The sequence below is a fragment of the Eublepharis macularius genome, chromosome 6 (genome assembly GCF_028583425.1).
Source record: "Eublepharis macularius isolate TG4126 chromosome 6, MPM_Emac_v1.0, whole genome shotgun sequence".
NCBI classification, from domain to species: domain Eukaryota; kingdom Metazoa; phylum Chordata; class Lepidosauria; order Squamata; family Eublepharidae; genus Eublepharis; species Eublepharis macularius.
The window spans coordinates 38,487,138-38,506,928 of NC_072795.1; the positions used below are offsets into that span (position 1 = coordinate 38,487,138).

The 19,791-nt window shown below is 41.0% G+C and overlaps 1 protein-coding gene across 2 annotated transcripts in view; it reads left to right on the forward strand.

Moving 5' to 3' along the window:
• Positions 1–19,791, forward strand: part of PLOD2 (procollagen-lysine,2-oxoglutarate 5-dioxygenase 2) — an 83,677-nt gene that overhangs the window by 13,906 nt on the left and 49,980 nt on the right. For both annotated transcript variants that reach the window (XM_054982714.1, XM_054982715.1), the window contains exon 2: positions 18,826–18,917. In XM_054982714.1, coding sequence (XP_054838689.1) covers positions 18,826–18,917 — 92 coding nt within the window. The remainder of the gene's footprint in view (positions 1–18,825; positions 18,918–19,791) is intronic.

Genomic DNA, 19,791 nt, shown 5'->3' on the forward strand with positions numbered 1-19,791 from the left:
CAACTAGTTTCATCAAGTCTTGCTTTGATTCTTTCTTGGACATCAGCTGCCGATTTGCTTTTTGGCCTCTAATATAGCCCTCACGTTTCTCATATGTATACACCCTGCCTGTGGCCCCTGTGATTTGTTTCACATACCTCTCTATAGACTGACCATGACAGGGCCACTGTGAAGCTTGTATGGGCTCATCGATGAACTTCTTTACTTCTGCTGTCATCAGATTGCATGTCAAAGGAGATTCATATACCTGTCAGACCAGGCTATCATCTCCAATGGGGAAGAAGCACTGGGAAGATGTCTTCCAGGGATGTTCAGAAATATCTCCCAGTGTGTCGTCATCTCCACCCCTCAAGTCAACAACCTTTTGCACACCTGCTCTCCTCACTGTCATTGGAGCACAAGAGTGCCTGGATTATCATTTCGCTGAATGCATAGCATGATGAGCATTGGATGGTTGGCAAAACAGCATCCACTACAGCCTTCTTTTGCAGCCTAAGCAGCCACAGCTGAAACCAGGTGTGGCATGGGCCTTCCACCCAAGAGTGTTTTATTTTGATCTTGAACCAGCAGGGGAATACTCCAACCATGTATTCCACTATCAGTCTTAAGTTGTTGAGAGTTTTGCCTGTAATGCCGTGTTTTAAAACTCGTATGTGACAAACCCTGTTTGCTGTTGTCAACCATCTTGAATGGCTGACCAGTGTCAAGAAGGGCCAGATCTGTGGGAAGTTCTCCTGTGCTTATGGCCTGTGCAATTCAATACCCATATGCTTGATCAGTTGAGAGATCCTTTACCACACTGTCATTTAATGAAATAAGAAGCTCTCCAACTGAGAGTTTGGTGAATGAAGGATCAATTTCAAGTTCTGTAGCAATGTCTAGCATCTTGCCAATTTTACCTGTCCATTTGTTGTTAGACAAGGTCTTCCCAACTAGTGTTGTGATCAAGTGTTGCAAGAGTAACTCGTTGGTATGGAGGGCACAAACCAACCAGATCAGCTTACGGCAAAGCATGACCTCTACCCAATGCATGATACCACCCTCCAAGCCAGTGTTAACATTTGTAGAATCACCTCCAATGGCCTGCAGGCTTTTATCGCCCTTCTTCTTCATGAAACAACAACAACAGTAACAATAACAATAACAACAACATTCGATTTATATGCCGCCCTTCAGGACAACTTAACGCCCACTCAGAGCAGTTTACAAAGTATGCCATTATTATCCCGACAACAATCACCCTGTGAGGTGGGTGGGGCTGAGAGAGCTCCAGAGAACTGTGACTAGCCCAAGGTCACCCAGATAGCTTCAAGTGGAGGAGTGCGGAATCAAACCCAGCTCTCCAGATTAGAGTCCCGCGCTCTTAACCACTACACCAAACTGGCTCTCTACAAGATTATCAGCAATAACTTCAGTAGGTTTTTTTTTCTCTTTGAGCCTTTCTCCAGAGTGTGGAGATATCTTCCACCTGGCTCACTGAACACATAATAATGCTCTTTTTTGCTGATGGGAAATACTGATCTGAATTGTCTTCTTTCAGTCTAACTTTAGTTGTATCTTGATGGCTATCAAAGAAGATGTAGTCAATTTCCCCCTTCTTTCAAAAATCATCAAATTGCTGATCCAGGGATATCCTAACTTTCTCTTGGGCCCTCTTGAATTTATTGTGATCAGCTACCAGTCTCTTGTCTTCTTCAGTGATCAAGCAAGCATCTATAAAGGCGGCAGTTGTGATGGCAGCTGTGACATGAAGGCCAACACCACATTTGATGCTCTGCATAGCAACATTACGTATTTCTAATGTGTTGTGTTCTACCTTTTTATTTAAAGTGGAAGGCGTAGTTGGTATGTCTGTCACTTCATAACTTCCTTTCCATCTTGAGCATCCGCTGTTTGTTCTTCATTTTCATCATCTGTGAAAATTATTTCATTTGATGGTATTGAAACATCCTGCTTACTTCTATGCTTATATTCAGAAAGCCTTCTCTCATCCTCTTGCTGGTTCTGCTTTTTGACTTGTCTGATGTGCTCAGGGAGATCTGGCAAGTCATTCTGATGTGGTCCAATAGAACCAGTCTTGTCTCTCTGACCATTAATGAAAGCAAGTTCATTCACAGGGATCTTCATCTCTTTAGGACATGTACAGTTCATGTGAACTCCTTTTTTGCAACCATCATCTGCAGGGCAGCCCAATTCACAGCAGAGAACAATTTTACACTTGCAATTTAGGATGCCAAAAAGCTTGTCAAGTTTTGCAGTGAAAGCCTCTTTGACATCTCGCTTACCTCTGCCAAGAGATATTTGGCCTGTTCCCAGAAATTTTGGATCTTGTTTAAGATTGTAATTCATGAATTTACAATGGGGCTGCAAAATAACTGTTTGCTAGTTCCCACTTTTCAAGCACTTTAGGGTAAATGTCCTTTGCAAGACTAGCTGCTGGATAGTTTCTTACATCCTCGCCAGTTTGTAGTCTTAGCATTAGTCCATACCTCAGAACGTCATGCACAGTTGGGAGTTCAGAGGCCAACAACTCTCGGCCAATTCCAATTAGGTTGCTCATATGCATGAATGTCCCTCGTCTTGTTCTTTTAGAAGCCATTGCAGGTCAATTCCCACCAACATAATATTCCCACTAATATAATATTCCCAATATAATATTAATATATAATATAACTGTTAGCATTCACAGTTTTTTCATGATTTTCAGACACTTCTACACACATTTTCATAAGGAGAATGTAATAAGGCACATTCTAAGTGATTGGAAATGCAACAAAAATGTTTAAAAAGTCATAATTTTTATATATTTACCAAACAAAGTTGAATTAGATTAATTTGATAAAATGTTTTTAGAATTCCTTAGTGACGCTGCAACTTTTTAGCACCCCTCATATTTGGATTTTGAAAGTTGAAAAATTTGACACGCGCTAATGTAGTATGTCTGTGCATTCACCTCTTCGTTCCGAAGACTGGAGCCTAGTGAGTGCATGAACTGGCCCTTTGAGAGTAACTTGATACACAGAAAACACATCTGGATGTTTTGTTTTTCATTTAAATTGTAGGTGTGTGCCAAAAAACTTTCTAAATTGGCAAGCTTCACGAGTGCATTTTCCCAGATAATATCTTATTTTTAAACTTCTTATATTTAAAATCTATCCGTCAGTGTTAAAGCTTGTAACAACTTCCAGGTAGGATTCCTAGAGATTAGGGGATGGAACCTGGGAAGGGGTAGGGTTTAGGGATGGCAGGGTATATATGGATAGTTAACAATATGCAATACAAGGTTACACTGTTGTGAATAGTGTGTACACTTTGGGCATGTGTTGGGCTAAAAGAAATATATTACTGTGTTGATGTAGTGGTGTTCCACGATTGCTTCCAACATCATTTTTTTTAAATTCATATGTTGTCACTTGGTGATGAACACAAGTTACCTGACCTTTTGCACTGAAATACCCATAAGTTAAACCCTGCATGTATGATGTCTTTGGATATTCTTTGTAAGCTGTCTTTAATGTCTTCTATAGGAGAGTGCAACCTAAGTGAAATTTAATTTAAATCCCCCTGGTGCTTAGGTGGTTGTTCTGTGGGTAGCAGGTAAAGATAATTTTATTTGATCTGGCCTCTGGTTGATTTTTATCTTGACCAGTTTATCTGATGCTGCCATTTATGTCTTCAGTGATACTTTTTGTATTTTTAATAATTTATGCCGGTTTTATTGGTTGGGTGTTTTAGAGATGCTTTTATCTTTTTATTGTTCTTAAGCTTTTTGAGGTTAAGTTTTACATAAACTGCTGTAAACTACCTTAAGCTTCCATCCCTGCCCCTTTTTGAAGAGATTGCTAAAAATTATGGGTTTGCTTGTAGGGTTGCCAGCCTCCAGGTGGTGGCTGGAGATCTCTTGGAATTACAACTAATCTCCAGGTGATAGAGATCAGTTCCCCTGGAGAAAATGGCAGCTTTGGAGGGTGGGCTCTATGGTATTATACCATTCTGAGGCCCCTCCCCTCCTCAAACCCCATCCTTTGCAGGCTTCACCCCCAAAATTTCCAGGAATTTCCCAACCCGGACCTAGCAACCCTATCTGCTTGGCTAATTGTGACACCTTTCTCAAAGTTCTTTTGCCAGTTTGGTGTAGTGGTTAAGAGTGGTGGGACTCCAATCTGGAGAACCGGCTTTGATTCCCTACTCTTCCACTTGAAGTCCGCTGAGTGACCTTGGGTCAGTCACAGTTCTTCAAAACTCTCTCAACCCCACCCACCTCACAGGATGATTGTTGTGAGGATAATAATAACACACTTTGTAAAACATTCTGAGTGGGTGTTAAGTTGTCCTGAAGGGTGGTAGGTAAATTGAATGTTGTTGTTGATATTATTATTCTGAACTAGAGGTTTTTCAGGGTATCAGGCAGAGACATTTGCTGTCCTACTTCCTGAAACCTGTTATCTAGAGATACTGGGGATTGTTTTCATGTAAGCATAGTATCTGCTTTACTCCTGAATTATGGCTCACCTCCAAACATTTTAAGTCCTGCTACCAGTGATGGTAGAGGGCCATAATTCCTAGTCCACTGAAGTTCATCAAAGGTAATAGTGTTCACTGCCTCTCTCCAGCAGTGTCTCACCCATTTTCACTCTTCACACCTGTCCTACATGTACCTTCTCCTGCCCAGACCCCTTTGTAAGTTCCTTTTCTACTTGAACAGATTGAGGAAGTACTATTTTTTTCAAGATAGCAGTTCTGCGCTAGGCAGTCCTTAAACACAGCCTGTTAAGTACTTGCTGTTAATTCACTTTACAGAATGGTAAAAAAGGCCAGCAAAGGATTTGGCCAAGGCTATAAATATATCTACTGCTGTCTGATGCAAACCCAAAAATCACTCCTATGACATAAACAGTCTGAAAGAGAGAAACATTTTGCCAAGAATACATCATGTTGTATAAAGACTCTGTTCTGGATCAGACCAAAGGTTCATGTAGTCTACCATGCTGTTTCTCACTATGGCCAAGCCAGCATCCTGGGAGTTCCAGGACAAAAAAGAAAGAAAAGAAAAAGAAAAAAGGCAATCCTTTATACCCTTTCTCTTAGCAACTGGTATTTACTGGTAAGCTACTTCTGAACATGGAGCAGAGAAAACTATGGTTAGAAATATTTCTAGACAACATACTTTAACTGTTCTAACTCTATTTTTAGCTGTTGTTTTTATATATATTTATGTTGTTTATATTTTACATTGTAAGCCACCTTGGGCACCTTAGCATGAAAGCTGGCTAATACATTTGTCATATAATTCAATAAATAAATGGTCATCCCTCTTAGCCCTCAGAGCTAAGAGCTGCCAATATTCCATTATTATTTTTTTGTAATTTTGTTTCAAAGTCAAATGTGCTAGTAACCCTTGGCAACTCTTGTGGCAAGAATGTTCTATAAATTAATTTAAAGTATTCTGCATTGCCTACCCTGAATCAACTGGAAATAAATTTCATTAGATGAGTTGAAGTTCTGTTTTTATGAGAGAGGGGGGGGAAGCCTGTTTTATGACACTATCAAATCCCTGCCTAGTAGTCCTTTTCAAGCTAAAATGCTTTATCTGTCCTTTGTAGAGGAAAGCTCCAATAACTTGCTCATTTTGGTTGCCCCCTTTTAGCACCTTTTCCAGCATTCTTACCTTTTTTTCCCTCTTAAGGTGAACTAACAAGGACCACGCCTGGTGCTCAAACTATGGTGGGTAGCACTTTATAGTTCTCTCACCACTGACAGTGCAGAATTACTCCAGTCTAAACCCATTGATTTCACTGTGAGGATTGCACTGTGAGTCTGCAATTTGTATTCGTTTATCTGATGATAAGAGGAAAGGACATCTAGCTTGACAGGGTTGTTGTGTCCAGTCTCTGACTGAGCAGCTGACTGTGGAGGGTCAAATAAGGTGAGTGAGCTGAGTCCAATCTAAAGATGAGTGGGAGGGGAGGGAAAGTAGAAGAGTGAAGGTATTTGCCAAATGGAGCAAAGAAAACTGTGGTTGGAAGTATTTCTGAACAGTTGAGGGAGAAGAAATAGAGAAGAACGTATTTATGCCTGGAGTTGAGGGAAAACAGGATGTAGTTATAGATCCAGAGGAGTTAGCCGTGTTAGTCTGTAGTAGCAAAATAGTAAAGAGTCCAGTAGCACCTTTAAGACTAACCAACTTTACTGTAGCATAAGGTTTTGAGAACCACATTTCTCGACGTCAGATGCATCTGACAAAGAGAACTGTGGTTCTTGAAAGCTTATGCTACAGTAAAGTTGGTTAGTCTTAAAGGTGCTACTGGACTCGTTACTAGGATGTCATTATGGAGTGTTTATAATGGAAAGGAATGTAATTGAGCACTATGGAGTTTAGGAAGTGATAGAAGTTAATGGACAACAGTAAGAATATGCACTTTTACACAAGAGAGAAGCCCCCTCATGCTCCCAGGGCTTCTCAGTCCTTAGCACTTTTCGGAAAGTCTGAAAAAGAACAAAAACAAAAATCTGTTCATAGCATCCATAGAATATTCCCTATAGCAGCCTTGGAAGGCAACACACCAAGAAGTTAAGCTGTTGGCCAACCTCCAGTTTAGCAGGGACCAGGCAGATTACTTCATCTGTGTTCTGCATATATCAAACAGATCTCTGCTGAGACAGAGCTATTCACAGCTCTGTCTGCCCTCAAATAACTAAGGGAACAGAATCAATTTCTTTTTATGTGAATGAAACCAGAAGAGAGTGCTGCTGTGAGCGCTAGAAAATCCCCGATGAACCTTCTTCTCAGTGCTGATTGCACAGCACTCTCTCTGACCGTGTGCAAGCTCCTATGAATCACATTAATGTTCAATCGTCTTCCTGGAAGCCAGCTCTGAGAATAATGTTTTTGTACATGTGTAGTATGAAAGGGTGCCTCCCCCACATATACACACTCACTTTGTAGGGTTTACTCATAATTTGTTAGAAGAGCAGGCTAAGGGATCAGTAAACCCCTTGAATTTCTTACCTGATTTAAATGATACATTATTCTCTATTACATAGTGTATATTATTCTATTTGTGTAAATTTTAAATTCTGTTGTCAATTGTGATATTTTGCTCCCTTTATTTGACTTGTGTCATACTGCCTCCTTGCCTTTGTTACTGTTCCTTTAGGTTTCTTACTACCATCAAAGGCCTCACCTTAGTTCTCTCTTAGTGTAACCCACAGTATAGTTTTATTTGGTAGATTGACAGAACTGTCAGCACATGTGGGTTGCTGTGAGATAAAAAGGGATCCCCTCCGGATAAAACAGATGTTTTAATTAAACAGAGTTTATTTATAAGTACATATGTGTGTTTGTTTCAGAGTAGTTCATAAGTATAACGGTTTCAAGATCAGTAAAGATCTTCAAACGTTTCTAAATAGACTCAGTCACAAAAGCTTACTTTTACCCAGTTGCCACTTAGTGTAATGCTTGTAGCATACTTGTAGCACGCACGTACACACAAACTCAACACATGGATTTCTCTCAGGTTACAGTGCTTCACGCCTTCTCTGTCTTTTCCCTCTAACAATTCTGATCTACACTAGAACAATGCACTGAACTCTTTCCCTCAGAACTCTCTGACTAAATGGCGGTTCACTTTGTCCCCCTAAGGTACAGATACCATCTATTTCATTTACCCATCTAGCTCACCTCTTTCTTCTCATAGAAGCCTGCATTTTAAGTCACAGTAAACATACATTCAAAACTTCATGTTAATTCGCAGAAATAAAGCACAGAAAAATATCTACATGGCAAAACATTACAGCGGTTGTGAAAGCTGGGATTTTAAATGCTGTTTAAACAGGCAGTGTGCTGTGTAGTTTGACCAGAGGGGTCTCTATCCCAGTCTTCTACTGACAATGTGAACCCAAGTGGCCTTCTAAATGCTGTTCTTGTAGCCAAACTACACTGCTTTTAAAGAGTTGAGTCTGAGTTCCCCAGAACCAACTTGGATTCCCTGCAGCCACACAGCATCTGCGGGATTAAAAAAAATAAAAATAAAGGAGAACCCAAAAGGGCTTGGAACACCATTGCATGGAAGGGGAGGGCTCCTGCCTTCTCCCTAAGCACTTTTCCTGCATGGAAACAGTGCTTGAGGGGGTATTTCCTTTCTTTTGCTGCTCCACATGGAGTAGTCTGTGCACTCGGAGCAGCAAAAATGGGGAAATAACTCCCTCTCCGAATGCTGTTTTGACATGGGGAAATGGTTTGGAGGGAAGATAGGACCCTTTCCTCCCCCTGTGGGTGTGTTCTGAGCCCATTTGGGCTCTCTGTGTGGCTTGTGGAGAATCCAAGTTTGCCTTTCCAGTACAGTGTAAATGTACATCCCTCCCAAAACTGTCATCAGTCACTTTCCTCCAGAAACTGGGCTCTGAGATAACTTCAGTATCCTCTTCAGGCATTCACTATGCTAGCCTACATTCCCACAAAAATCAGGCACATAAACTTGTGTAGAGGTTCTCTCCCACTTAACACTCTAGAGATGTGAATGCTATTTCCACATTAAAAAATAAAGTGCAATAAAAAATCTTAATGGAAGAAGAGTGTGTGATAATCTGTCAGAGTTATGTAATAGGATACCATTGAACCAGAGTGGTGTGGTAGTTTCAGACTAAGATCTGGGAGACCCAGGTTTAAATCTCTGCTCTGCCATGGAAGCATGCTGGGATGACTGTGGGCCAATTGGTCACGCACACTCAGCCTAACTATCTCACAGGAATTGAGGAGAGTAGTATAAGCCACTTTGGGTCCCCATTGCAGTTTTGAAACTCAGGGGTATGTACGTGAGAGAGTTTGAAAGCACCTTTGTCTCAATGTTGCCCTATATTTAGAAAGCAGATGTGTTTGAGAAAATGCAGAAGCAGACTCTCTCTAGCTGATCTTCCACTGGTCCAAAGCTGCTTCCTCTCCCAAGTTCTGTGGGCATACAAAGTGTCAGTTCAAAAATGGAATAAATGAGTTGTGTCCCCCCCCCCCCGGCATATTTCTGCTTCCCTGACAGTAGAAACTGCATCAAAAGGAAGGATGCTTATTTGTTGTTTAAGAAGTGAGCTGTGGCTCACGAAAGCTCCTACCCTACAATTTTTGTTAGTCTTATAGGTACTACTGGACTCTTGCTGTTTCCTGCTGCTACAGACAAACACGGTTACCTATCTTAATCTAAGAAGAAAAAGGCATTATTAAATTTTTAAATAACTTGCTTGTTACCTATCTTTTTTGAGATGATTAGAAATAATCAGTATCATAAAAACTCTGAACTAGTACTATTCAGAATACCAGTTTAGAAGTCAAAATGCCAATGTAAAGAGTCATAAAACAAACACAACATAAAATTCTTGAGAAATGGGTATTGAAGAAATCACTTGAAGTTGTTTTCATTGCATTTCAAGCAAGGATGTTTTGATGAGGGTTCTGAAAAGACGATTTCTAACTTGAGCAGCATTTGGGGCTGCAGTGGGAGGAGAAAGTCAAGAAAGTAATTTTCTGCAGGTGAAAATCCTTCTGGTCATGGAACTGCTGCACTGGATCCAAGCCAACAGATGTTCTTTGGAACAGAGTTCCATAAATTGGGTACAGCTCTAGAACAGGATGTCTCCTTGTTCTTGGGTGGGGGCAGACAGAGAAGGGCCTTTTACGATGATCACTGCAAGCAGCAAATTTGTATGGGGCAGGTTCTCCAGACCCAGTCTAAATTGCAGCAGGTGGGGGATCCTCAAGTAGAACCTTGAGTCCTTATTTGTAAACAAGTAAGAGAGAGCCAGTTTGGTGTAGTGGTTAAAAGGGCGGGACTCTTATCTGGAAAACCAGGTTTGATTCCCCACTCCTCCACTTGAAGCCAGCTGGGTGACCTTGGGTCAGTCACAGCTCTTCCAGAGCTCTCTCAGCCCCACCCACCTCACAGGGTGTTTGTTGTTGTGGGGATAATAATAGCATACTTTATAAACAGCTCTGAGTGGGTGTTAAGCCATCCTTAAGGGTGGCATATAAATCAAATGTTGTTATTATTAAAAAATGGTGTTGTTGAAGCCACTCTATCATTGTTGTGTCTTGAGTGACATTAGAAGTTAGGACTCTGTGCAGTACATTCAGCATAAATAAAATTGGAACAAACACTGAGTCATTACTGACCCATGGGGGGACGTCACATCATGACATTTTCTTGGCAGACTTTTGTTACAGGGTGGTTTGCCATTGCCTTCCCCAGTCATTTACACTTTACCCCCAGGAAACTGGGTACTCATTTTACTGACCTCGGAAGGATGGAAGGCTGAGCCAACCTTGAGCCGGCTACTTGAACCTGGCTTCTGCCAGGATCGATCTCAGGTTGTGAGCAGAGCTTGTGGTGCAGTACTGCAGCTTACCACTCTGCACCACGGGGTTCCTGCTACATGAATTAAATGTGTATTTTTTCCCAAGAGCTGATTTGAAGAAGCAGTTTTCTTTCAGAGGATTAGTAATACCCCTTAGGGGAGTGAATGTAACTGTAATTTAATGTATTATTGCAACATTATTCCAGACACATAATCGAAGGCTGACGGCATGCTCTGTCTGCTCTCTGTCAGCATGAAGAGAGTTTCTTGTAAGCACATTTAGCCTACACACACTAAGATGATAGTCTTCAGTCTTTTATAACTGTGTATTCCTAACAGTTTCTACTACAGCAGCCAATGACATCTGGGGTACTATCACTTCAAAATAATAGGCTTCCAAGCTGCAATGAACCAACTGAAACCTTGATATGGATACAGTTGCGATCAAAAAAGGCCTCCTTTAGCTTGGAGATAACTTGGGATGTGTGATCTTTCCATAACCATGAAGAGATTAATTTCGAACTACTCTATATATCGCTAGTCATTACTGATTTTTCCAGAAGATGAGGATAATTATATTTATTAAAGGCACACTTCATTCAGCATTATACCTATTGCAGACTATGGAACTGAATTCTGAACTAATGACATGCAAGCTCTAGTGTGCACTTGGTAGGACTTGCATATTTATGTGAGAAATCCTTCTCACTCATGTGATTCTACTCCAGACAAGAGTGAATAGCTCTTGTAATATTCAGATGTCTATTCCATGTTTTGTTATTGTACCAAAGTACCAGATTTTAAAGTAGTTCCAGACCATTTTTTTAAAAAAAATCTAAGGGCTAGGCAATGCAAGAGTCTGGTGGGCCTTATTCTCTCTTGTTTCGTGTTAGCTTATTCTGAATAAAGGTATACTTTGTTAACCTAAGCCAGTGTTCAGTATATCCTTGAATGTCTGCATCTTACATCTCTTCTAAGTAGGGCCTACTGTGTACCTATGTTAATACAGTTTACTTCATATTTTAGAGCATTTATAATCTCATATTGGAACCCAGGACAGATAACTTTCTAAAACTGTTTAAAACAAAAGAATCACATATTTTTGCTTTTATGAAAATGTACACAAAATGAGGTGGTGATAAACCCAAGTTGAATTTCTCCATCATTTTCTGCAGCTGATGGATGAGGAAGGAGGAACATGGTGAAATAGTCCTCACCTCATCAACAGGTGGTCCATCTGTGGGTTTTGTATCTTTGTGATGAGATGGGAACTAGAGATTTTGGAGAAATGCCACATAAAAGACCAATGCTTTAGATGCTGGAAATAGTAAGACCTGGATTAAAGTCACTGTAGGGTATGGCTAGTGGATTCGTTGCCCCATATAGGAATGAATCTCAATGGATGGCCTTGGCCAAATCTCTCAGGTTGCCCTGTCTCATCTACTCTGTTTTGAATTGCCTGAAAGGGAAGAGAGGTTAAAAATAATGATAAAACAAAGTGCACTAAATGGAAGTCCATCTATAAATCTATAAAAATTTTGTATTTGTCTTGCACTGAGAATGTATGTGTGTGCTTCATGAATAGTGAGATAATCCAATATACCAACATTTTTTAATTCAAACATTTCCCTGTTCATTTCTTCTTGGGTTATTCAATCAAAGAATCACTTGTCCTTGTATTTGTTCCAACACCATTTTGCATCTGCAGCATTTTGTCTCATTCATTCCTTAATATTATCACTCACAAGAAACAGTAGATATAAAATATGTTTTCTCAAACCAAATTCTTCAATTGCTGCCAAATGTGAATAGTTTGTGTAAGAAAATTTCAATAGTTTTGGCTTAGTCAGTATGGTATGATCACATTTTCCAGTGCACTTTGTTTCCTCTGATCTTTTTTTCCAAAGAGGAGGAAAAGCTATTTGCTTTTCTTCCCCTCATGGCTGCTTTTTTATGCATTTAAGTTGAGCAAGGTCAGAGAGGGGATTATAGCCTCAAACTGTACATATTTAATGGGCAGAGTACCAGTTTTCTGGCTTCAGGCCAGGATTTGGGACTGAACCATTGGAGAGCTTCACCTGGGTAAGGACAATCCATCACTGCTAATATTGTTGATATCAGTAGCATTTGATAGTCAACCAAGATGTCTTAATGAATCAGCTACAATAAGCGTTAGTAATAATAGGAACCAACTTCCATTGGTTTAGCTATTTTATTACTGACAGGAAGTAAAGAGTTTCTCTAGGAGAGGAACCTAGTTGGAACCTAGTATGTGGATTACCCCAAGGATTCATTTTATTATCAATGCTCTCTAACCTTTATATTAAAATTTAGGCTGAGATCTTCAGAAATTTTGGAGTGGATTATCACGAAATATGCCGATGGCTCCCTGCTTTATATCTCATTATCTAAGCCTCTGGAGGCAGCTGCTAAAGTCATGGGCCAAACTCCTAAGGCTGAGGTCAAATGGCTGAGGGGTAAACAAAGTTAAATTTAATCCAGACAAGATTAGGGATGCCAGCCTGCAGATGGTGGCTGGAGGTCTCCTGGAATTACAACTGGTCTCCAGGCCACAGAGATCAATTCACCTGGAGAAAATGGCTACTTTGAGGGGTGGACTCTATGGAATTATGCCATGCCAATGTTTTTTCCCTCCCCAAACCCCACTTTCTCCAGGTTTCTTCTGGTTTCATCCCCCAAATATCCAGGAATTTCCCAACTTGGATCAGGCAACCCTAGACAAGATAGAGGCGATGCTGGTTGGGATAAATCCCAGATCCCAAATTTATTTATAATCCTCCTTCTCACAGGGATTCATGGCAGTTTACTCAGTGTAAATCAATGCAATCAATGGGATGAGCAATAAGCAATGTGATAGGACTAGAACTGCATAAATCTGAAACAAAAGCATTTAACATGACATGTTAAATAGTGTAGAAAGTACATAGAAATACAATGAAGTGAGAACAAGATAATACCATTAATCTAATGTTCAACCGTATTTATGGCCAATTGTTTTGCTGTTGTCTTCATAATGAGGACAATAAAACAGGCAATCCTAAAAGTAACAAATGTGGGGTTTTTCCTGCTGGCAATATTATCAAATTAACCTGATCGGGCCTTCCTTAAATTCATGTTAAAGTCAACTCAAAATCTTCCATGTTTGAGTGCAAGAGTACCAGAGCCCTATTATGCCTGTGATCACAAGAGCAAGCAACAGATATTTCTGGATACAGTAGTCCATTTTTGCTTTATTAAAGCATCTTCCTGAGCCATTCTGTTTTAATATAACTCCTGGTATGTGTATAAAAATTCCCTCCTGAACACTTTTGTTTTGCATAATTTCTGGAATGCCTGAAGTGCGGGAGCCTTCCTGACTTCCTCAGACAGGCTGTTCAGCAAGGTGGGGGCTGCAACAGAGAATGCATGTTTATGGGCAGTTGCTGATCTTGCCCATTTGCAGGGTGGCAAATGCCAAAGACCCTACACAGATGAGTACAAAGGCAGTCAGATGAGTGAAGAGGCAGTCCTCTAGATATGAGAGTCCAAGGCCATGAAGGGCTTTGTATGATCCATTCTACTTCAGGATGGGCTTTGGGACTGCTTTAGTAGCTGTGGTTGATGACATCTGGCTTCAGCTAGATAAGGTCAGTTGTGAATGGCTGATTTCATTAGATCCGATGGCAGCATTTGACACAATTGACCATTTGGTCCTGGTTGGTTACCTAGCCTCACTGGGGGGTAAGAGCTACCACATTTGAATGGTTTGCCCCTTTCCTCCAAGGATGAGGGTGATCCTTAAGAATGAAGATTCATCCCGATGGGAACTACATTGTGGGGTACCACAGGGATCAATCTTGTCCCCAGTGGAGACCCTCATACATTTGGTCCACCTTTCCCACTATGAACCCCACCCTACACCTGCTTCATTCATCTTCACAGGGCTTGCTGGTGGTTCCTGGCCCCGGGGTAGTATGACTTTCTTCCACCAGGAAGAGTACCTTTACAATTGTGGTGCCTTCCCTTTGGTACGCCCTGTTGGAAGGCACTTGTGCTCAGCAGGACCTGTGGATGTTTTGGAAACTCTGTAAGGCAGAACTATTTAGGCATGCTTTTGCTGTCTAATAATCTCCTGAGATACAGAGCAAATTGCTGTGCATTTTATCTACCTGAAGTTTTTATGTTATTTGCAGGGTTTTTATAGGTTGAGGTTGGGACTAGAGTGGTTTTTAACTGTCAGGCTGTTGTTTTATTGAATATTATACTTTTGTATTGGTCTTAACTGTTGTAATTGTTGTGAACCGCTTCAAGATCTTAAATGAAGAGAAGTGGTATAAAATTGAAAAAATAAAAATAAAATAAATAAATGTGATAGTATTAGTAACTGATGAACAGCTACTAGACTGACTGCAGAATAGCTGTTCACATGGATGACATAGTGGATTGGATCCAACAGCGCATGACTTTTCTTGCCTCTTTCCTCTCAGTGCAGCCCAAAATGCTGTTCTTGGGTTCCTCTGTCTTCCAGAAGCAGTGTTAGGAGGACATTTTGGGCTTTAGGTAGTGTGAGAGAAAATCATATTCTGCAGGTAGAAATCTTTTGTCCACAGAAATGCTCTGCTGAAATCCAGCAAGAAGCTTGAAGCAGATTTCTAATGTGTGTTCCCTTTTTGTGCTCTAAAAGTAAGCATATTGAAAATACATAATTCATCATTTGGAAAGGGCTTTGAAATGGCGTAATTCCGACTTTCACTGATACTCAAAGACATGTAAGGCTGTTATTGAGAAGTTGAACATTTCCTGGCCTTTGTGTCAGCAGTTGTACATTGAGGATGCCAAGTTACATTTTGGACTGAACTTTTATGTCTTGTATCTTGAGTAATAGGACACAGGGATTAGTTTAGACAAATTTATTTCATATACAGGCTTTTAGAATCTCTTAATGCATTGAAAGTTTCATATTGTTTTATTTTTTATTTTTTAGAATTGACTGTTTGGACTTGTAAAATGATGAAATACTGTTTCTTATTTTCTTTGAGTAAACTATTCTGTGCTTGAGAACATACTTAAGCAATACTTAGCCAGTGTGACACAGTGGCTTGGATTACTGGTCTTGGAATTTAATTCCCATTCAGATAAGAATTTCCCAGGAATGTCTTGGCAAGTAATTTGCTTTTTTTCAGATATCACTCAGTGGGGAAGAGACAGGAAGGTGAATGGGATCCTTCTTCCTTACCTCCTCACTGAGCTGAGTATTTGGACAGCGTTTATATATTTAGTGTGTGTGTATGTGTGTGTTGGCTCTCCATATGATTGGGAATTCTGCACATGATCATTTTCCCGAGTCTCCTGTGTGCATTCAACAGTTATTCATGTACCAATGTCCAATAGATTTGTGAGGGTCAGGAAAGGAGCTGGGTCAGTATATATGTAATCCAACTGTCTATACAGAGGCTCTTTAAGTGCAGGTTCCTAATTGTGCATATTGCACTTATGTGCAGAAAATTTAGGTAGGAGCCAAGCCAGTGGTTGCAAACAAAAATGAACCTGTTGCTTTCAGGTACACATTGACTGAATCTTTTAGGCCATCCATCACTGTGCTACAGTAAAGAGATGTTTGTAGGCTTTTTGTGGTTTATATGCACAGCTGCTTTGGAAGCTTTTGTAAGTTAGAATAGTAAATAATGAAAAGCATCCCTCCCCTTCCCCTGGGTAGGATCTCATGATCTAGGGACAGAAGCAATCCACAGGGCCAGTCTGGGCTCAGTGAAAGTGAGGACTCCTCAGGAGAAGAGGAGCTTTGTGTAGTCAGCCCTGACTCAGCAGAAGTCAGTGATCAGAGAGAACACCTGCTGTCTAATCAGAGTCCACAGCCAGCAGCCGAGGCAGAGCCACGGGCACCCTCCAGCCCCAACATCACAGAGGAAGCTCAGCCAGGGACTTCCAACATCATGGGTGAAGCCCAGCCAGGGGCTTCCAGCCTCCCAGATTCGCCCAAGTTCTCCTCTTTTTCAGAATCTCTTGCTGTTGTAGAGGATTGATTAGGGGAATAATTTCTAAAGATTTGTATTAAAGCTGCAGCCTCCTGCACTGCATCTCATACTGTTCCCAAAGTTTCCTGAACACTCAGGAGTGGCATGGCAGAAGGAAGAAAGATCTGTTTGTGAACTTCTGTTCATAGGATCCAACCAAATACCTGTGGGCTAATTTTTCCATTAATGGAAGGCAATTCTGTCGGTGGAATAGAACTTTCCTGCCTCCCACTGATCTTCACAAAGCAGGATTGCAAAGCTGCAGCCATCAACCCCTGGGAGCATTTAGAAAGTGGGGACTGGCACACCAATATCATGCTGGCACACTGAGGTCACTTCTTGTTAAAACCTAGGAAGTCATCATGGAGTACTCTGGGATTTTTAGAAACTCTATGGTTTTACTCTATGGTAAAACAAGAGAGTTTTTGCAAATTCTAGTGTCCCATTGATCACTTCCAGTTTTTACCAGAAGTGACACCAGTGTACTGGTACAATGCAGGCGCACACCCTCACCCTCTCTTCCCATTTCCTCCTGGGCACTGGGAGACAATGAACTAGATTAGCAGGAGGTATCCTGCTGTAGTGGGAGACCTGCCCCTGTGGAACTGGTATTCTCAAGAATGGCATGAGGGACAAAATGGGGGACTGCAGCAAGAATGAGAAATTGGCAGGAAATTATACCTCCCCTTCCATTAGTGTAAAGTTTAGTCTGGATCCTCTCCTGATCCCAATGGGGTCCCTTGCTCAAGCCAGCAAGTGGCCAAGATAGATCTGTTGCCCAAGATTCATACTTGTGAGGAATCCCAATCCTTCCTCCCCCAAATCCCCTCCTTGTTTTTTGGAGTACCTGGTAGAAATTGCCATCACTCAAGGTGTCACTAATTCTCTGTTGCTTTCAAATCCTCCGAGTGCCTTGAGTCGCCAGTAGATGGAATGGTGTGTTTGGGTGGGTGGGTGAGTGGGTTCAGTGCAGTTAAACCCTCATATAAGAGAAGGATTTTATTAACTAGCATACATCCTACAGAAAAGACAGAGATGAAATGAGAATGCATCAGCATACAATGAGAGTTATTGCAGAATAGGTAAGAAATAAATCCAAATGAGAATAACATATATTGAGCATGTTACCTTGGCATTCTTCCCCAGCCCAAGTCACTGATGTGAAGATGCGGGAAACATAACAAAGGATGCTCTCCAGCCTTGGTACAGCATCAGCCTTTGCTCTCCCCTGTCCCTCCCTCCCTGTTCCTACACTTTCCCCCCAAAGAAATAGATTGTTCTAAATCTTTGCCTGCCTGCTGGAAGTAGCTCTGTGGGATAAATCCTTTAATATATGGGGTGGCTCCCATTTCATACCAGACCGGAGTTATACAAACCCACAGTGCTTTCAGCCACTGATTTTTAGGACTTCACACTGGGGATGTTAACACCTAACCACCACCACCCCACACACAATTAGCCGTATGTTTCAAGCTTCCACTGATACTCGCACATCCATCTCCATATAGGTCACTTTCCTCCTTTAGTGTGACTTTAAGACATCTATGGCAGGCTTCGTACAGGTGTGAATTGTAGCTTGAGAGTACTGTTGGACTTGGGCCTTCTGTTGGATAAACAAGTGGCAGCGGTGGCCAGGGATGTCTTCCACCAGCTCCAGCTGGTAACCTGGCTGCTGCCCTTCCTTGGGTGGAAAAGATCTTGCCACTATGGTGCCCTGGTATCATCTAGATTAGATTACAGTAATGCATTCTATGTAGATCTGCTCTAGAAGACTGTCCAGAACTGCAATTGGTATAGAATGTTGTGACCAGAGTGTTGGCTGAAGTGGGTCATAGGGACCACATCACTGCAAACCTGTTAACCTGCACTGGCTCCTCATTTGTTTCTGGGCCTAATTCAGGGTGCTGGTACTAACTCTTGAAGCCCTATGTGGCTTGGGACCAGCATACCTTAAGGATTGCCTCTCCCATATGAGCACACCTGTCTACTTCTTTGGAGGCCTTGATTCAGGTGCCCCCACCATCTGAAGCTGGATGGGTAGCAACCAGGGAAAGGGTATTCCTGGTTGAGGCACCAAAACTTTGGAACTCCCTTCCCAGGAGGTTCACCTATATCCCTCTGATATTGTCTTCCACCAATGAGTGATGACTTTTTGTTTTGTTTGGGCCGTCTCCTTTGTATGTGTTTATATGGCCATAGGTTTTTATTGTATTTATATATACGTTTTAAATGTTATTTTATTGTTTTAATATTTGATGTTCATCACCTTTGAGATCCTATTTGTGTGGAAAGGTGCGTAATGTTGTAAATAAATAAATATTTTCTTAGGGCAAACAGCCTCTCATACACAACAGATCCAACCCATTGTTAAGGGCCTTAATTGTTCACTAGAGCCTTTAAAATGTTTATTTCAATGATGAAAGTATGCCTCTCTTTTTTCCCACTTTACCAGATAAGTTGTTAATTCTAACTGTTGCAACCAAGGAAACAGACGGCTTTCACCGATTCGTGCAGTCAGCAAAGTACTTCAACTACACAGTGAAGGTACTATACATTCTCTTGCTCTTTTTCAGTGTTGGAAAGAATGACACCTCTGTATATGTGTGTGTGATTGCACTTAGGCTGCACTGTACTAAAGTCGTTTTAGAGTGAAGTCATGGAAAATACCAGCAACGCTACTTACCGCACATCTCTGCCAGATCAGAATTATTCCCCACTGTGGGCTTGCTAGTGTTTTGCCTAGTCTACCTCTTGATATTCCAGATGGTGGAGTTTTCCACTTTACCTCTAGAGATTATTCCATGGGTTTACAAATTTAACTGCTGAAAAGGTTCAATTCTCACTCTATGTAATATTACCTCTCTTTCCATTCCACTTTTCCAGTAGTTGTTGAATATTATAGGCTTTTCAAAATGATTCCCTTTTCTTCTGCAAGTTTAGTTTTAATAAGACCAATGCCTCCATTGGAATAGTGTCTGTGTATATAAAAGACTGTAGCTTTTTTTGGTTGTATTCCAGCTTCTGCTTTCCAAAGTTACTTGCTCATGGAATGTATATCCCTGCACTTGATTCAGTAGGAAAACAGTGGGTTACTAAGTTAGAATTTTTACCACTTAGTACTATAACCTCAAAGGGAATTCCCTCTTACAGAGATTCAAAGGCGATAGAGAGAAAATAAAGCTTTTGGCTTTCCTGGTTCCTCTGGGACTGATTGAAACACAAAGGAGTAATAATGGCATTTATTTCTGTTTGGTCTGCTTGGGACTCTGCCCAAGCCTTTATCTTTATCTTCATCTTCAGTTAAATAATTCCAGCTAACCAATTGAGCAATCAAACACCAGTCCAGCAAAACTGATGAGCTTTTAGGGCATGTCTTTCTGCTTTAGCTGAGGCAGCATGAATACCAATCTCATTGTTG